The following is a 19,883-nucleotide window of genomic DNA, read 5'->3' as shown; positions in this document are numbered from 1 at the left end:
AAAAAAAAGTATACATGTTTGGTATCTAAAAACTCTTACTGATCTGGAGATTCATACTGCCAGATTAGTTTTACCATATAGTGAATATGATAAATAAAAAATATAAAAAAAAACCAAAACATTGTGCAATTGCGATTTTTTTATTTTTTGCAATTTCACCCCATTTGGAATTTTTTTTCCTGTTTTCCAGTACAATATGGGGCTGAATGAATGGTGTAATTCAAAAGTACAACTTATTCCACAAAACACGAGCTCTCATGTGGCAATCCTGATGGAAAAATAAAAAAAGATAAGGCTCCTGGAAAACGGGGAGGAAAAAACTAAAATGAAAAATGGAAAATGGCTGGGTGGTGAGGGGTTTAATCACTCTACTAAAACATAGTTCATATTAATTAAACAATTATAAAAAATTAATATATATATATATATATATATATATATATATTATTTTATGCCGTATGGCAAAAGTAGGATTATTACGGTAATCTGCAGCAGGTTTTGGTCCGAGCGGGTGTTCAGGGTCAGCCGAATGGTTCCATCTTGCTGAGTCGTTCCTTTCACACTTCCCGGTTCTGCCACAACTGGGACACGATGAGCCGGAGATCCGTCAGGATTAGTGACATACACCTATAATGGGCAAAATCAAAAATGAGCCTTCTTTTTTAAAACATTGGAACTGTAAATGTCCATCTTCTGGGCACATCATTGAGTTTTATATCGATAAGCTAATTTGCCAAAATACAAATCCAGCAATTTTCTCAAATTTCACCAGGAAATTTGATTTGCATTTGTCTTACTATGCTCAGAGTTCAATCCAGATCCCAGAATATAATAAATCAGTGTGTGGAAGAAAGTAGGAAAAGGGTCAACCTGCGCTGCCGTATGGTATAAGAAGACGATCGGCTGAAGATAAATTGTGAATTATTGTTGTCATGATTCAGGTCTGTATCGGCCGCTGTGGTTTGATTTTTTTTCTCCCAGCTCCAGCCTGGTCATGTCAGGGGTTAACTCTTCCCTGCCTCATTCCAGTTTCCTAGACACTATATCCTGGTGCTGCACCTCCGGTTCAGTGCCAGTGATAGTTTATGCTCTGCGGCATGTGTTACTGGCTCTGGTGAGTTAACTGGTCTGTCCTGCCTCACAGCTACCTTGTTCTGACCCATACTCTGCTCATTCATCCGTCTGTAATGGTCCCAGACAACCCGCTCCTGTCTATTGTGTGCCCTTCCCTGTCTGTCTTTTCCTGGTCTCAACCTGTTTGTCCTCCTCCCTTGTTTGTACTTGGACTTCCCGGCATTTTACCTGTATCCTCGTTCCTAACTTTGGCTCTGTCTCTTCCCTCTGTTAGATACGTGGCTTCCCGACTTCTAACCCTTGGCTATCAGCTGACAAAGATTTGATTATCCCTGTGCCATTGACGAGACCTCCTGCTGCTGACCTGCTCTACTGACTACTCTACTGCCCTCTGGTGGTTTGCATGCTAACCGTACGCTGAAGATACACTGCTTGAAACTTCAGCATATCCCTTAGTATAGTGTGACAATTGTTCTACGTGTTTCGGAGTATTAAAACTCCTTGAAGAACCAAAGTCACTGATGCACAGTGATTTTGTTCCAGAAGATGGCGTTTCAATACACCAAAATGTGTAGAACAGTAAATCACAATTTATCTTTAACTGTCTTCTTATCCGACATGGCAGCACAAGTAAACCCTTTTCCTTCTTCCATCCGCACACTGATCCATCTACAGGGTCTGTAGCAGTCATTGTGGTCTTCCTTGCCCTTATAGTAGTTGTGACTTACACAACTACCCCAGGTGAGTGATTTCCTGCAATCAGTTTATTCTGGCACCGCCAGGATAAAACTCTATTTGTGCCTTTGTCTTTTCCAGCAATTTTAATTAAGAATATAATAAATGTAGGGGGATAAAAAAAAAAAAAAAAAATCGCTCACCACTTCTTGGCCTTTACCTTGTCTGAGCAGTTGATTACTGGGTCATACTGGTTTAGTCTTCATTCTAAGGCCCATCAAGTCTTCGGAGCCTCCAACTCCAACCAATCTTTACAAATTTGCGGATTGACACATGTCATGGTTTCACATGAAGCCTAGTCAGTCTTGGCATCATGTGATGTTACGACATGGGTTGGTCTGCATCATCCTGTTATTGTGAGGCCTACTGGGCGCCAAAGGTTCTGAAGATCCAAAGGGACCCTTGAAGAAGACTGGCCACCTCTGACTAAAGACTGCACCAGCACAACCAAGCATGGACAAGATGAGGGGCAGGAGAGGTGAACATTAATGGTAAAACATTTTTATCCCTTTCCTGACCCTTTTATATAAAGAATAACGACATCTTGTAATCTGCGATTTTGTTGTATTTGCGTAATTATAATCATAAAACTAGATTCCGACGAATGTAAATTATTTGTGAAATTTGAGACAAATCCGATTGGCCTCATGAGTAATATTTTGTTACACTCTATTTTATTTGTAACTTTTTTTATTTCTTTACCCCATTTTTATTTTAAGCAAATAATAGTTCAAGATTTAAAAGATCTAGTATAAAAGCACAATTTAATAATACAACATAATCTACAAAATCAATCTTCTCACCATAAGATCGAAGGGCATTCCGGGCTTAAAAAACTTGGATGTTTTTGTATACAGAATTTTAAACGGAGACGTTACAATATGAATATTTTCCAGTTCCGATTCCACCAAATCACTGCCTGTAGGAGAAGTAGTACATTTATAAGATTGTAGATCATGATTATGGACAGCTTTCCAGCATGAAATGAAAGGATTTGTTCTTAAGGTGGTTCTAAAGAGCTAAAGAGTTAAGGCCGCTTTACACGCTACGATTTATCTGACGATATGTCGTCGTGGTCACGGTTTTCGTGACGCACATCTGGCATCGTTAGCGACGTCGTTGCGTGTGACACCTACGTGCGACTCTGAACGATCGTAAATAGGGTGAAAATCAATGATCGTTGACACGTCGTTCAGTTTCAAAATATTGTTCGTCGTTTGGAACACAGCAGACATATTGGTACATTTGACACCCTGCCAACGATGAACAACATCCACACCACTGCCTTGGTCAAACAATATATCGCTGAAGGATGTAGCATCGTTTGTGAGATGTGTACGTGTGACCGCTACAAAACGACCTATGAGCGATCTCGGCAAATCGTAACAACGATCTGGGTGTGTCACATTGCTAACGAGATCGCTAGCGATATCGTTGTGTGTAAAGCAGCCTTTAGTTGAGCGGATCCTTGGGATTTCATGGTCAGCCAAACTTTAAATTAAGATCAGTTTGGGACCTGAACTTGACCTGAACCCCAATGGAAGTCACTAGTTGGGCAGTTTGGTCTCTGTCCACATGCAGCCAGCTATAAACAGAGCACTTTCGGAGGCAGTTGGGCGGGCTTTTTCCATTTTTTTCGTGCACACCACTTCTGATCACGTTGTTGTTATTCCCAATGCGAGCCATTCAAACACTACAAGTGGTTTGCACTGGGATGAGCACTAAGCGCACCTGAGCACAGTGATACTCGCAAGAGTGGTGTTCATACATAAAGCGCACAAACACTGATTTTTTTTTGTTAAAGGCAACCTGTCACCAGATTTGGGATCTACCGTATAAGTGGTGGCCACCACCAGTGGGCTCCTATATACAGCATTCTAACATGCTGAATATAAGAGCCCAGGCCGCTGTGTAGATTGTAAGAATCACTTTATAATACTTACCTACACAGTCGCTGCGGTGGAGTTGGGTCATATGGGCGTCTCTGTTCTCCAGTGGCGGCGCCTCCTCTTTCGACTATCTTTGTCGTGCTTCTTCTGAAGCCAGGGTGCATGACGCATCGTACATCATCCACACTTGTCGGCATTGAGGTCCTGCGAAGGCGCACTTTGATTTGCCATGAGCAGGGCAGATGAAAGTATTGTAGTGCTCCTGCGTGGTACCGTCAAGTTTTTATGACGTAGGGCGTGTCATGCACACAGGCTTCAGAAGGAGGACGAAGATGGCCAAAAGAAAAGGTGCCGGCAACAGAGAATGGAGACACCCATATGACCCAACTCCAACGACCGGTTAGGTGAGTATTATAAAGTGATTTTTACGTTTTACACAGCGGCCTGGGCTCTTATATACAGCATGTTAGAATGCTGTATATAAGAGCCCAGTGGTGGACGCAGTTTATAGGGCAAAAACCTGGTGACAGGTTCCCTTTAAGCCTGTGTTTGGTACAAACAAGAAACACCAAACCTCATCTCTACTGAAGAGCCGAAAGCAATGATGTGCCAAATGGAGCTGTTTTTTTTTTAAAAAAAGGCATCATATTGCTCCACCTAAACTGACCTCATGAAACCATTTGTGGTATTATTTAGTAATTGTTTCACAGTATTACTTGAGCACTTTATACCAAAACAAGCTTAGACAACACTAGAGTTGGGCGAGCACTAAAATGCTCTGGTACTCAAGTCGAGCAGATCAGATGCTCTGAAAGGACTCAACTCGAGTAACAACCATAATGAAAGTCAATGAGTGAACAGTCCGTCTCTCCGCACTATAAACATCCATAAACAGAGCATTTCCAGGTGGACCAATGGCAATTTTTTTTCTTTTGAGACACTACTTCCAAAAACATGTCAACCCCAGTGAGAGCTATTCAGAGATTGTGAATGGCTCTCTCTGGGGTGCCCTCACACATCATGGAGTCAAGGGAGCCTGTGCTATATGGTCATTGATTAAAGGGGGCTTTAGACGCAGCAACATCACTAGCGATGTCGCTCGTGAAAGCACCCGCCCCTGTCGTTTGTGCGTCACGGGCAAATCGCTGCCCATGGCGCACAATATCGCTAACACCCGTCACACATACTTACCTTCCTAGCGACGTCACTGTGGGTGGCAAATAACCTCTTAGTTAAGGGGAAGGTTCGTGCGCCGTCACAGCGACGTCACACAGCGGCCGACCAATAGAAGTGGAGGGGAAGAGAACAGTCGCATTAACAACACGCCCACCTCGTTGCCGGAGAACGCAGGTAAGCTGTTGTTCGTCATTCCCGGGGTGTCACACGTAGCGATGTGTGCTGCCTCAGGAACGACGAACAACCTATGTCCACAACAACCAACGAGATTTTGAAAATAAACGACGTGTCAACGATCAACGATTAGGTGAGTATTTTTGATCGTTAACACTTGCTCAGAGCTGATATACACAACGACGTTGAGAACGACGCCAGATGTGCATCACAAATTCCGTGACCCCGATGACATATCGTTAGATATGTTGTTGCGTGTAATGGCGCCTTTAGCCTGATGCTCAATTAAATACCAAACAGCGGTGAGCACGCTCGCTCAACTTTACACAGCACCAATAAGTAAGCACTACCTTTCTTGGGTGCTCGGTACTCATATCGAGTAATTTGACTCTAGGACAGGCTCGACTCATGTACCAAGTATAATGGAAGTGTAATGCATTTTTCCTGTTGATTTTCTCGAAAAATTCTAAAGTCAAGCACGTCTGAGCATCAAAATGCTCGTTACGAGTACCAAGCATACGAGCATGGAAGTGCATGCTCATCACTAAACACCAACAATGCTTGAGAGCATGGCCAAAAGTCAAAACTTTCTGGACAAATAAAAAGGTTACCAGCATCCATAAAAAAAGCTTTCATGAAAATCCATAGTGTCACCATGTATCAGGCTAAACAGAGGCCCTTTTCAGATTAGGCCGATTGTGACTCTGTGGGTTTCCATTAAAAAACTTTCCTACACTTTTTATGGATGCCGATAAATAATTTTTTTACTTGACTGGAGTACTATAGGGGGCTGTTATTTTGGCAGTGTTTGCTGTTTGGAATTTTTATGTTAGCCCTACAAAGCAGTATTGTGTGTGCATTACACAATTATGGTATTTGGCTATACAGTGTGTCCACCCATATCCTGTCCACCGCCATTAACTTGAGAATGGCGGCAGCTATAGGTATAAAAGTGGTGTCTAGGTATAGTAAAGTATCCATGCGCTATGCAATGAAACCACCTATAGCGCCACCTGGTGGAAAAAAATGGAGTTATCATTTTTATCTCGAAAACGAAACGAGACAGAGAAAAAAAGTGAATTACAAAGTTGTAAGGCATCATCAATTCAATACAAATCGACACCTTGCATACAGAAATGCTATGACATGAAACACATGACCACCCCCCCGCTGTTTCTCTCTATCTCGTTCCGTTTTCGAGATCCAAATGCTAACTCCATTGTTTTCCACCAGGTGGCGCTATAGGTGGTTTCATTGCATAGCGCATGGCTACTTTACTATACCTAGACTCCACTTTTATGCCTATAGCTGCTGCCATTCTCAAGTTATTGGCGGTGGACAGGATATTGGGGGACACACTGCATATATGGAGGTATCATTTAGGCCAGTGTTTCCCAACTCCAGTCCTCACGGCCCCCAACAGGTCATGTTTTCAGGATTTCCTTAGCATTGCACAAAAATGATGGAAGCATTATCATGGCATCACCTGTGCAAAGCTAAGGAAATCCTGAAACCACGACCTGTTGGGGCCTTGAGGACTGGAGTGTGGAAATCACTGATTTAGGCGATATATGACAATAGGGTTGTGGCAGGATCCATTCCAATTTGTCCTTCTAAGGGGTGCTTCACACACAGCGAGCTCGCTGCCGAGATCGCTGCTGAGTCACGCTTTTTGTGACGCAGCAATGACCTCATTAGCGATCTCGCTGTGTGTGACACTGAGCAGCGATCTGGCCCCTGCTGCGAGATCGCTGCTCGTTACACACAGCCCTGGTTCGTTTTCTTCAAAGGCGCTCTCCCGCTGTGACACAGAGATCGCTGTGTGTGACAGCGAGAGAGCGATAAATGAAGCGAGCAGGGAGCAGGAGCCGGCATCTGGCAGCTGCGGAGGCTGGTAACTAAGATAAACATCGGGTAACCAAGGTAGTTACCCGATATTTACCTTAGTTACCAGCCTCCGCAGCTCTCACGCTGCCTGTGCTGCCGGCTCCGGCTCTCTGCACATGTAGCTGCTGTACACATCGGGTTAATTAACCCGATGTGTACTGTAGCTAGGAGAGCAAGGAGCCAGCGCTCAGTGTGCGCGGCTCCCTGCACACACAGCTAAGCGGTGTGCGCTGGTAACTAATGTAAACATCGGGTAACCATACCCGATGTTTACCTTAGTTACCAGTGTCCGCAGCTTCCAGACGCCGGCTCCGTGCAAGCGCAGCGTCGCTTGCACGTCGCTGCTGGCTGGGGGCTGTTCACTGGTCGCTGGTGAGATCTGCCTGTTTGACAGCTCACCAGCGACCATGTAGCGATGCAGCAGCGATCCTGACCAGGTCAGATCGCTGGTCGGATCGCTGCTGCATCGCTAAAGTGTGAAGGTACCCTAAGTCCGTAAATAACTTTAGACAAGGATAATTTGTTTAATCAGCAATCCAGTAAGCCAGAACTTCTCCACCACTGATCTCCAGCTGAGAAATGCAATGTTTAGTGAACACTTCAGAGAGAAGCCATTAGTATACTCCTGATGGAAGATTTTGAGCTTTCTCGAAAGAATTTGAAAAAGTGGTGAAAATCAATGTCAATCATTTTAGTGGATCTACTTTTTATAAATTAAAGAACATAGTGATTGTTGTCGTTCTTACCTGAATCGGTAATGACAGTAACAGACACAAATATACTATAATGTATCATGTCCTTCTCCTCTTGAAAATTCTTCGCCAAATCTTCTCTTCTTAAAATAGCAAAACCCTCTCCATCACTAATCTGGTTGAGAGATAAAATCACATAAAAGTCAACCTTTTATACAGTATTTCTACCTTGTGAAAGAGGTTCATTCTTGAAGTCATCTCATCCATATCAACTTAACGAGATGTCATAGAGAGAGCTAGTGTGGAAATGCAGTCCCTCCCTGGGGGACTCCATCCATCTATTGATTCATTTAAATGGCCACTATGTTTAGATTTATATCACTTGTCACAACTTTATCCCCTCCAAGGCTTGGAATCAGAGAGCTGCTCTTTTAGAGCAGACACCGCTTTGGTAGATGGGAATCATTAATATATTACACGAATAGTCAATTGTCTAAGATAGTGACTACATACCATATGTTGTGCCTAGTTGACCTTAGTGTCCTCCACTCAGGACCCTACTTATGGGATAAAATAAAAGGCTTTTTTCACGCTGGAGGATCCGAATTACATAAAGAGTTATTCAACTGAACGGCCACTATAAAATACAATGTAAGCAGGCAGGCCACAGCTTTTCCTAAGGTAAAATTAACTGTTTACCAAAGATCCCATAATATTAACCCAGAATTATCAGCTAATTAATTGCCAAATATTTCACTCATTGTTTAAAATTTGGAACTGCTACCTAGCAATTATGGCATCAATGGTATGTAAAAGTACCACAGACATAATTAGAATCCACCAGCAGCCAATAAAGTGTAGAAGACCACCGACCTGCGAAGATAGACTGGACAAGCACGACTAAGAGAGGAACGTCATGGAAAAGATGTACACCAGGGGCCTCAAATTCGGCTGGGAATAAGGACCGCACATGGAAAAAAATAATTTTGGGAGCCGTATTCTTTTCAGAACAAAGTGAAAAAAATAATGCTTTGTTTTGATTTTTGTTTTACATTTTATCCCCTTTTTGTAAGTATTACAGTTTTACAGTTAGCACTATATAGTAATTTTTGGCCAACATCTTGTAGCAATGTTCCCATCTTGGTCCTCATCTTTTAGTAATGTCCCCCATCATGTTCCCCTTCTATCAATGTGCACCGTCCTGCTCAACCATTCTGTAGTAATGTGCCCCATCCTTGCCCCCTTTTAGTAATGTGCTCATTCTTAGTTTGATCCTGTAGTAATGTGCTCATCCTTATTTCCATCCCGTAATAATGTGCCCATCCTTGCCCCGTCCTGTAGTAATGTGCCCCATCTTGGTCCTCATCCTGTAGTAATGTGCCCCATCCTGATCTTCATCCTGTAGTAATATGCTCCATCCTGATCCTCATCCTTTAGTAGTGTGCTCCATCCTGGTCCTCATCATGTAGTACTGTGCCATCCTTGTCCTCATCCTGTAGTAATGTGCTCCAGCCTTATCCTCATCCTGTAGTAATATCCCCATCCTGGTCCTCATTCTGTAGTAATGTACCCATAATGGCCTTCATCCAGTAGTAATGTGTCCCATCCTGGCTCTCATCCTGTAGGAATTTGCCACATCCTGGTCCTCATCCTGTAGTAATGTGCCCATCCTTGTCTCCATCCTGTAGTAATGTTCCCATCCTGATCCTCATACTGTAGTAATGGCTACATCTTGGTCCTCATCATGTAGTAATGTGCCTATACTTGTCCCCATCCTGTAGTAATGTCCACATCCTTGTCCCCATCTTGTAGTAATGTGCCCCATCTTTGTCCCCATCCTGTAGTAATGAGTCCAGCCTGGTCCTCATCCTGTAGTAATGTGCCCATCCTTCTCCCCATCCTGTAGTAATGTGCACATCCTGGTCCCTATCCTGTAGTAATGTGCCCATCCTTGTCCCCATCATGAATTAATATCCCCATCCTTGTCCCCATCCTGTAGTAATGTGACCATCCTATGGTAATATGTCCATCCTTGTGCCCATCCTGTAGTAATGTGCCCATCCTGTATTGTGCCCATCCTGTAGTAAAGTGCCCATCCTGTAGTAATGTGCCTGTCCTGTAGTAATGTGCCCATCCTGTGGTAAGGTGCCCATCCTGTGGTAAGCTGCCATCCTGTAGTAATGTGTCCATCCTTGTGCCCATCCTGTAGTAATGTGCCCATCCTGTATTATTGTGCCCATCCTGTAGTAAAGGGCCAATCCTGTAGTAATGTGCCTGTCCTGTAGTAATGTGCCCATCCTGTGGTAAGGTGCCCATCCTGTGGTAAGGTGCCCATCCTGTGGTAAGGTGCCATCCTGTAGTAATGTGTCCATCCTGGTGCCCATCCTGTAGTAATGTACAAATGGAGGTCCTCTACTTGTATTAATGTCCCTGTTCCTGGACCTTTTCATGTAGCAATGTCCCATCCTGGTCTCCTATTGTGCCATTCTTCACACACACACACACACACACACACACACACACACACACACACACACACCCTGAGCTGTGCAGCCTCAGTGGTCAATACACATGCACACACACCAAAACTTTTTTCTCACCTGTCCTCCATTCCCTCAGTGTCCTTTTTGCTTCATGTGGCCTACAGACACATGGATCTGGTAACGATTGCAGCCACTGTTAACGCTTCATCAGAAATTCAGATGAACATTTTGCCGCCGCTGCCGACGTGCAGAGTCAAGTTCTCTATAGAAGCTGCTGGCCAATCAGAAGCAAGCAACTAAGGTCATGCGCATTAGTTTTTTGCCTCTGATTGGCCAGTGACAGAATTGAGTTGTGCAGAGAGAGCTTGACTCTGCAACACTAGCAAAACGTTCACCTGAAATAAAGTTCTAATGGCTGCGGCCCCTGCCACGATTGTTAACAGGTCCATGGGTCTGCCGGCCGCAAGAAGCAGCCTGAGGGGTCGCATGTAGCCCGCATGTTTGAGACCTCTGGTGTACAGTATTGCATCTGAAGTCTCTCATTGTGCTATCACTTTTAACACAATTGGCAGCTTTATTTGCTATTAAACCCCCCCAATAATAATGGTTCACAACCTCCTTTCTGCCAACATGTTTCACCATTAGGTATGACTTCCTCATAGGCTCTGATGCTAATACTGCTAAATGAGACATGTATGTAATCTTTGGTGACAAAGAAGTAGATAAGGGTCAATAAGAGCAGAATGCACAGATATACACAGTATACCCAACTGCAAAAGATTTTGCCTCATTAATGTTCAACTGTACATGAGACTATCAGATAAATGTTCATAGTATCACATAGGATAAGTTGTATGCCCTAACACAGTTAATCCCCCAACATTCATCATTTTTGTCCTAAAAGTGATTTTCATTAAGATATAGAATAGGATCCAATGATGAAGATACTTTGTCGCCTCCATTATTTCTTTTGGGGACTTCAAGAAATGTTTGGGGTAGAAGTCCGTTAATAAAAGAGATCACCAAGAGCAATTAGTAATTAAAACTGGCCATAATTAGAAGCCCTTGAGGGTTTCTTGAGAGATGCTATACTGGAGTATCTCAAGAAAAATAACCTTATGACAGAGTATCAACATGGGTTTATGAGGGATCGATCCTGTCAAACTAATTTGATCAGCTTCTATGAAGAGGTAAGTTCAAGCCTGGACCAGGGAAATGCAGTGGATGTTGTGTATATGGACTTTTCAAAAGCTTTTGATACGGTGCCACACAAAAGGTTGGTACATAAAATGAGAATAATGGGGATAGGGGAAAATATGTGTAACTGGGTTAAAAACTGGCTCAGTGATAGGAAACAAAGGGTGGTTATTAATGGTACGTACTCGGACTGGGTCTCAGTTCATAGTGGGGTACCACAGGGGTCAGTATTGGGCCCGCTTCTTTTCAACATATTTATAAATGACCTTGTTGGGGGCATGCGGAGTAGAATTTCAATATTTGCAGATGATACTAAACTCTGCAGGGTAATCAATACAGAGGAGGATAATTTTATATTACAGGGAGATTTATGTAAATTGGAGGATTGGGCTGAGAAGTGGCAATTGAAGTTTAATGTAGATAAATGTAAGGTCATGCACTTGGGTAGAGGAAATAACATTTATGATTATGTACTTAATTGTAGAACACTCGGTAAAACAGACACAGAAAAAGACTTGGGTGTATGGGTGGATGGTAAACTTCACTTTAGTGGACAGTGTCAGGCAGCTGCTGCCAGGGCTAATAAAATAATGGGATGTATTAAAAGAGGTATAAGTGTTCATGAAAAAAATATACTTCTACCTCTGTACAAGTCACTAGTGCGACCGCACTTATATACTGTGTACAATTCTGGTCACCGATATATAAGAAGGACATAGCTGAACTGGAGAAGGTGCAGAGAAGAGCCACCAAGATTATTAGAGGAATGGGGGGGCTGCAATACCAAGACAGGTTATTAAACTTGGGGTTATTTAGTTTGGAAAAACGAAGGCTTAGGGGGGATCTAATCACAATGTATAAATATATGAGGGGACAGTACAGAGACCTTTCCAAAGATCTTTTTATACCTAGGCCTACGACTGGAACACGGGGGCATCCGCTACGTCTTGAGGAAAGAAGGTTTAATCATAATCACAGACGAGGATTCTTTACTGTACGAGCAGTGAGACTATGGAACTCTCTGCCGCATGATGTTGTAATGAGTGATTCACTACTAACATTTAAGCAGAGCCTGGACGCCTTTCTTGAAAAATTTAATATTACCAGTTATGTATATTAGATTTTATGACAGGGTGTTGATCCAGGGAACTAGTCTGATTGCCGGATGTGGACGAAGGAAGGAAATTTTTTCCCCATTGGAACTTGTTTGCCACATTGGGGTTTTTTTGCCTTCCTCTGGATCAACATGTTAGGCTACGGGTTGAACTAGATGGACTTAGAGTCTCCCTTCAACCTTAAAAACTATGATACTATGATTGTGGATCAATGACATCCGGATTAAGTCCACGTTAGATGAGTATCATTGAATATGGTCAGTATATATGGGGAAGAGGCCTAATGCCGCCGACTAAACAAAAAATGTCCGAGTAGGCAATCTATGTCAGGTCATAGCAATTTCTATCAGAGAGCTCACTGCTGCAGCACTGAATAGGACCCAGGTTGTAAAGGGGTTAATGACTCATAGCTGGAAAAAGTCCAGATAATAGTCTGAGTCAGACCACAATCAATTAATTAGGAGGGAAGCCCACAATAGGTATGTTTCAAATCCTGCGTGTATGTGGAAACCGGGTTCGTGCATCTCGCCTACTCGGACATTTTTTGTTTAGTCGGCGGCATTAGGCCTCTGTTTAATATTCATTAAACCTAATCTGGTACACAAGACACATTTACATGTGCAATTGGTTCTTCCCCATATATACTGACCATATTCAATGATACTCACTTAACGTGGACTTAATCCAGATGTCATTGATCCACAATATTAAGGCCAACCCGTTCTGTGACTTATTCAGGATAAAAGTCGTTCTTGGAGGTCACTGTGCTGCTTCTCTGACCTTGTTCTCACCTCATCCAGTCACATAAAGATAGTCCTATTGATGAAGACCGATTGGTCGAAACGTCACTACTTGTATGGACTTTTCTTGTACGGGTTTTCATTTTTCAAAACTATACAATAAAAAACGATTGAATGAAAGAAACTTTTCTGTTTTTTCATACTAATTGGGGTAGTGTGCCGAAGTTCTCTCCTTATCTGTCTATTTCCCTGTCTGTCTCTTTCCCTGTCTGTCTCTGTCTCGGTCTTTTTCCCTGTCTGCCTGTCTCTATCTGTCTTTTTATCTGTCTGTCTGTCTCGCTGTCTCTCCACCTATCTCATATTACCTCACACATAAGCTTCTTATACTAAGAACTAACAGGCTACCATGGGAGGTAGTGAGGGCAGTCAGAGAGTGGTAGTGTGATCTCCACCAATGGAAATCTTCAAGGAAACATATACAGTAGTTTGGGATGATTTAGGACAATCTGCACTTTCAGGAGATTGAATCCGATAGCCCTTGAGGTCTCTTCCAACTGTACCACACTATGATTCTATTTGGCCAAACCCAGCTGAGGGCCCTCCTCAATCTAATATACAAGATACAAAGAAACGGGGTAATAATGCGACAATTGGAGAGGTTCTCAGTTTAAATAAGAAAAAAAATAAAATTAAAATTGAGGTTTTTCCGTTGATTCTGAAGGGATCATTTGAAGAACAACAGAAATTGATTTATTAAATGTTTTAGATCAAATTTGAAGAAAATATATAATTACCGAAACACTCCTTAAGGTATCTGGTAGAGTTTTCTTCTCATTATCTCTTTTGACTCCAAAGAGCACAAACGCTTTTCCTTTTACAGGTTTACCATAAAGATAACTGACGAGATACAATACAGTAATATTTTACTATTATGTACATGTTTAAAGCTTCTATACTTGTTAATGGTAGCTTGGAGAGAAATTGCCCATAAACATTTTTGCAACCAAGTAGAGATGAGAGAACCCGAGGAGCAGGGTTCGTACCAAACACATATACAAAAAAAAACAGAGTTCGGGTTCAGAGTTTTGGTGCTTTATGCATGTATAGCACCCACAGGGCAGGGGTTAAACACTCGTCGCTGGGCTGGTGATGTCGGGTCTGGGATGTCACGGGTGGCCCGGCCCGGCTTCGTGGCCCCGACGTGTACACAAAAAGTGGATGGATAGATGGGATGAGGATATTGGGAGTGGTAGATGTCTTGTGATGCCACCTGCAGCATGCGACCAGGGATTAGCCGCCGCTGCGGTCGCTGTCCTCTGGGGCTGATTGTGTCGCAGCTGGGATGGTTCAGCTCCCCACAGGTGGAGCTAGGCCCCAGGGAGGATGATAGGGGTGGTAGTCTATGATGTTGTACACTGGGGTGCAGGGCTGAGGACGCCGACAGTAACTGGACAACACCGGCTGGCAGATTCCTTTACCTTTACTGGTCAGTTGTTATGGTCCCAAAGTTACAATGGTTCGGTCAGCCAGGAAGCAGTGAGGAATCTCTCTTTGCCAGGTGGGTTGGAGGCCTTCCTTAGTGCGCTCTGTGTGTGGGTCGCTATGGCCTGGAGCAGCACAGCGTCCCTCTTCCTAGATGCGGTTTGCCTTGTCCCTTGTGGCAGGCAGCGTGAGCCGGATGCAGGGCCTGCTTGTATTTCTGCAGCCGTGGGCTCTATTGTGCTACTTCACCTTGGGATTCTCTGAGGGGCCATATGATGTGGAATCTCCTGCCCTCTGGGTCTTACTGCTGGGCCGTTAGTGTGGAGCCCACGGCCGGGTCGCTGCAGCGGTCACCCCAGGGACACCGCTCCACCTCCAGGGACGCCGCAGGGAAGTCACGTGTTGGGAATCTTCTGGCAACAGGTATGTCAGGTTCACTTTCATAAGAGTCGTGACGCCACTCTCGGTTTGCGGTCAGGGAAGTGACCGCCACTGCAGTTTAACGAGCGTCTGGGGCTGATGGTGTCTGCAGTCTGGTGGTATGGCCTCCCGAGAGTGAGGCTGGCCCCAGGGGCTCGGGTGTAAGTGCGTAGAACTACAGGTCGCAGAATAATTCAGACAGAGTCCAGAATGTCTTTCAACTTGTTTACTCACGTTCAGCTGGTTATGTGAGGTAACCCTGGCGATACTGAGATAGACCAGAGAGAACCAGGAATCCTTCAGGCTGGTATAGGGGTGACAGCTGGCTCGCCTTCCTAACACTTCTTGTTTCGGACAGCCCCTGACTTAAAGTACCGTGGGACTCATCCAGGGAAGTCGCTGCTGCCTTTTCTCCCCTTTCTGGCCCGTTTGCTGGCAGCATGGACCAAGGTGGATAGCTTCAGGCTCAATCCTCCTTATGGGCCCCCTCGTTGCTGCTGATGCTAGGACTCTGTGTTGGTTGGTGTGGGACTTGTTGTCCACCCCACCGGCAGGTTTAGTAGGTGGTTAAACTTGAGCCTACTTCGGGAACCTGTTTCCTCTGTGTGCCTAGCCCTCCAGAAGTCTCTGTACACGACCAGCTGGTTCCCTCAGTGTCCTCCAGACCAACTGATTTCCTCAGCGTCTTTCTGTCCAACTTCTGGTGACGGTTCTCCCCCACCAACAGCCACTACATGGGCAGGGTCTGACTAGCGTGTCTGCGTGCCCACTCTCCGCTTTAGACTGACATGTGTCCTCCTCTACTACTTCTCTCTGACTGACTGCCACTGCCACACTAGCTTCCAGCCTCTCCACCCACCACTAGCTGAGATGTGGAGGTCATGCCCCCTCCTGGATCTGCCCACTCTAAGGTGTGTGTGTGAGACCTGGTCACTATGTGTCTGTGCTTACACACCCTATTCAGCCTTTGGGATTACCTGTTTGCACTCACCCAGCATGGGTGCAGTACTCAGTGGTGCCTGACCTGGTCAGGGGCATTAGCACCCGACAGTCGAGGACCCCGGTGTCCTGATCTCTGCGCCTGGTCCTGGAAAGCTTATACACCAGCTCTCTTACACTGACCTTTCTCCTTCCTTCCACTCGTGTTCTGAAGTCTTTCTTCCTGTTCCTCTCTCTAACCCCTCCCCAGCCCAGAATGCACAGGGAATCCATCCCAAACAGGACTTGCGCTCCCCCTTCTGGCCTGCATTGGGAAGTGTTGTGTGTGATTGTACCTGACATAGAGGTCTCCCCGCTGCTTCCAGGCATATCATTGCCCTCCAGTGATGAGAACAACGCCACTGTGGCTCCTATGACCACTGGGGTGCCACATATGCAAACTACTTTTCCAAGTATCGCTGTGCTTGGGTACACTCGGTGTCCAGCCCAGTGAGAGCCGCTTGCAGTGTTTGATCGGCTCGCACTGGAGGTAACAACAGTGTGATCGGATTTACTCTGTACCCAAAATAATGGAAAAACCTTGCCCACCCTTCACCGGAAGTGTCCTGTTATGGCTGATTGCCCAATTAGTTACTTCCATTGGGGTTGAGGTCAAGTCCAGGTCACAAAGCAAACTTTATCTAAAGTCTGGATGAAGACTCCCGCACTGAACTTCCATGAATTCTCTAATCTCTACACAAAGTCAATATTCCCAAACGCATCTACTCACTTGGCCTCTATGTTTATCCTCAGTTCTTCATCTTTAGCGTAGAAAAATTTCTTGGAAGGTTTTATTTTTATTTCAAAACTTGGAAGAACTGAAATAAATGTAAAATAGAACATAAAATTAGAACAAATTTAAATCCACGTGAAAGTGGTCACTCTTACAATACCACATCCAACGACATGGTGTGATGTTCAGAGCAAGACTGTTTACGACTTAGATAAGGAGAAATTATCTTTTCATACAAAATTCAAAGCCAAAAGGTAGAAATTGATATGGAAGGGGTTTTTTTTTCTAATTACACATTTTCACCAATATTTTGTCTAAATTTTCTTCTCTCGTATGCAATGTTTGGAGAAACTTTGTGTTATAGGAAGTTTGATAGGAAAGGTATGTGAACTAGTGATGAGCGGGCATTACCATGCTTAGGTGCTCGGTATTTGTAACTAGTGATGAGTGAGCACTACCATGCTTGGTACTCGTAACTAGTGATGAGTGAGCACTACCATGCTCGGGTGCTCAGTACTCGTAACTAGTGATGAGCGGGCATTACCATGCTTAGGTGCTCGGTATTCGTAACTAGTGATGAGTGAGCACTACCATGCTCAGGTGCTCAGTACTCGTAACTAGTGATGAGCGGGCACTATCATGCTTGGGTGCTCGGTACTCGTAACTAGTGATGAGTGAGCACTACCATGCTCGGGTGCTCAGTACTCGTAACTAGTGATGAGCAAGCACTACCATGCTCGGCTGCTCGGTACTCGTAACTAGCGATGAGCGGGCACTACCATGCTTGGGTGCTTGGTACTCGTAATTAGCGATGAATGAGCACTACCATGCTCGGGTGCTCAGTACTCGTAACTAGTGATGAACGAGCACTACCATGCCCGGGTGCTCAGTGTGACGCCCAGGCCTATCAGGTCTTCACAAGGGTGTCGTGCAATCTGCCCTTCTGCATGATACCTGCTCCTCCTTGGTTACCGGTCCTGTCAATTTGGTGTTGCTACCAACAGGTGTACATAAATCCTGAGGAACACTCTGCACCACACCCACCAATCACCCTGAGCAGCCCTGGGCAGCCTGAGGGGAATAGGGCCACCCAGATGGAGGATTGAAGAGGGAGGGCAGAGATGTCAGTAGTTGAGTGGAGTAGAGTTGTGTAGTGAGGCAGCGGTGACAGTGCAGGTCATCTGCGGAGCTGGGCTCCTGTACCCTTTCCAGGTGCCAGACGTTGGCCTGGCCAGAAGGAGCTGGAACCCCGGTCGCAGAGGGTAGTGACAGCGGGCACGGTGCTGCTACAGAGAGCAGGCCGGCTGCCTTGTGCTACATCCGGGCAGGGGCCAGTGCACGACGGGGTACGCGGGAAGTAGGGAAGTAGCTTCACGCAGCTCAGTAATTCACCTGACGGGAACAGAGTCTTCAGGAACTGTTCCCCACCCGCTCCAGAATCGGGGTACTAGAGCAACGAGGGGAATAGGACTTCCCAAAATCGTCCAAAAATTTCCAAGCATGAACCCTGAGAGCAGGCTTACCTTGCTCGCCACGCAGGTGAGCGGGACCCAAGTAGTCTTAGGCGAAAGGAATCCACCAAGTTACACACAGTTACAAGGGACAAGGCTTCAGACCAGACCAGCAACACCAAAGGGGCACGGACCCAGCGTGCTCAACCAAGAGAAGCAGAGTACTCAAGAGTTTGGTCTACCTGGTGTCAGCGTCAGTGACTTTGGACTGTGTGAGCACCCGACTTCCCTTCACCCCCGACGGGTTCCCCACTCCATCCATCACCGGTCCCTGGGACACCAAACCCCCTACCCACGGAGAGGTTAAACATCCTGCTGCTCCAACATCGTTCCCGGGCTCCCCAACAGCAGCGGTGGTCTCTTCCATTACCACGCACCGTGAGTGGCGTCACGAACATTATCCTATCCACCACCCCAAACACAAAAATCCCCCTTTTTATTTCCGAGGTAGCTGCGCGACCCCACCTCGGATCCGGAGACCCCTTGAGCCACTGCAGATCCGGGTCTGAGCAGCCCGTCGGTTGTCGCGGGGCGGCACACTCAGTACTTGTAGCTAGTGATGACCGGGCACTACCATGCTCGGGTGCTCAGTACTCATAACTAGTGATGAGTGGGCACTACCATGCTCGGGTGCACAGTACCCACTCCCACACAACCTCTTCATCCCACCATCTCTCTGTTGGCATCCCTCAAGGCTCTGTCCTAGGACCCCTACTTTTCTCTATCTACACATTTGGCCTGGGACAACTCATAAAGTCCCATGGCTTTCAGTACCACCTATATGCCGACGACACCCAGATCTACCTCTCTGGCCCAGATGCCACATCTCTGCTGTCCAAAATCCCGAAATGTCTATCTGCTATATCCTCCTTCTTCTCCTCTCGCTTCCTAAAGCTCAATGTGGCCAAAACTGAACTAATCATCTTTCCTCCGTCTCACCTACACTCTCCACCTGATCTATCTATTACAATAAATAACACCACGCTCTCGCCAGTACCCAAAGTTCGCTGCCTCGGAGTGACCTTTGACTCTGCCTTATCCTTCATACCACACATCCAATCCCTCACCACCTCCTGCCGTCTTCAACTCAAAAATATTTCCAGAATCCGCCCTTTCCTCAATCTGCAATCTACTAAAATGCTAGTGCATGCCCTCATAATCTCCCGCCTCGACTACTGCAACATCCTCCTATGTGGCCTCCCTGCCAACACGCTCGCCCCTCTCCAGTCCATCCTTAACTCTGCTGCCCGACTTATCCACCTCTCTCCTCAATACCACCCCGCTTCTCCTCTCTGCATGTCCCTCCACTGGCTTCCAATCTTCCACCGTATCCAATTCAAACTTCTAACACTGACCTACAAAGCTGTGCATAATCTGTCTCCTCCGTACATCTCCGAACTAATCCCCCACTACACTCCAACACGTCACCTCCGGTCCTCCCAAGATCTCCTCCTCTCCTCCTCTCTCATTCGCTCCTCACACACCCGACTCCAAGACTTCTCCCGAGCATCCCCAGTCTTCTGGAACTCGCTGCCTCAACACGTCAGACTATCCCCTACCCTTGCAAACTTCAAAAGGAACCTGAAAACTCATCTGT

At 45.5% G+C, this 19,883-nt stretch overlaps 1 protein-coding gene across 1 annotated transcript in view; it reads right to left on the bottom strand.

Moving 5' to 3' along the window:
- LOC142304352 (complement C3-like) overlaps window positions 1–19,883 on the bottom strand; it is a 183,472-nt gene that overhangs the window by 136,666 nt on the left and 26,923 nt on the right. The window contains exons 7-11 of the mRNA XM_075346657.1: window positions 16,773–16,860; window positions 13,957–14,059; window positions 7,682–7,802; window positions 2,613–2,728; window positions 481–627 (exon numbers count right to left, since the gene is read on the bottom strand). Coding sequence (XP_075202772.1) covers window positions 481–627; window positions 2,613–2,728; window positions 7,682–7,802; window positions 13,957–14,059; window positions 16,773–16,860 — 575 coding nt within the window. The remainder of the gene's footprint in view (window positions 1–480; window positions 628–2,612; window positions 2,729–7,681; window positions 7,803–13,956; window positions 14,060–16,772; window positions 16,861–19,883) is intronic.

The sequence above is a fragment of the Anomaloglossus baeobatrachus genome, chromosome 4, assembly GCF_048569485.1.
Source record: "Anomaloglossus baeobatrachus isolate aAnoBae1 chromosome 4, aAnoBae1.hap1, whole genome shotgun sequence".
Taxonomy (NCBI): Eukaryota; Metazoa; Chordata; class Amphibia; order Anura; family Aromobatidae; genus Anomaloglossus; species Anomaloglossus baeobatrachus.
Note: the sequence above shows the minus strand (reverse complement) of the source record. Positions and strands in the feature narration are given on the sequence as shown.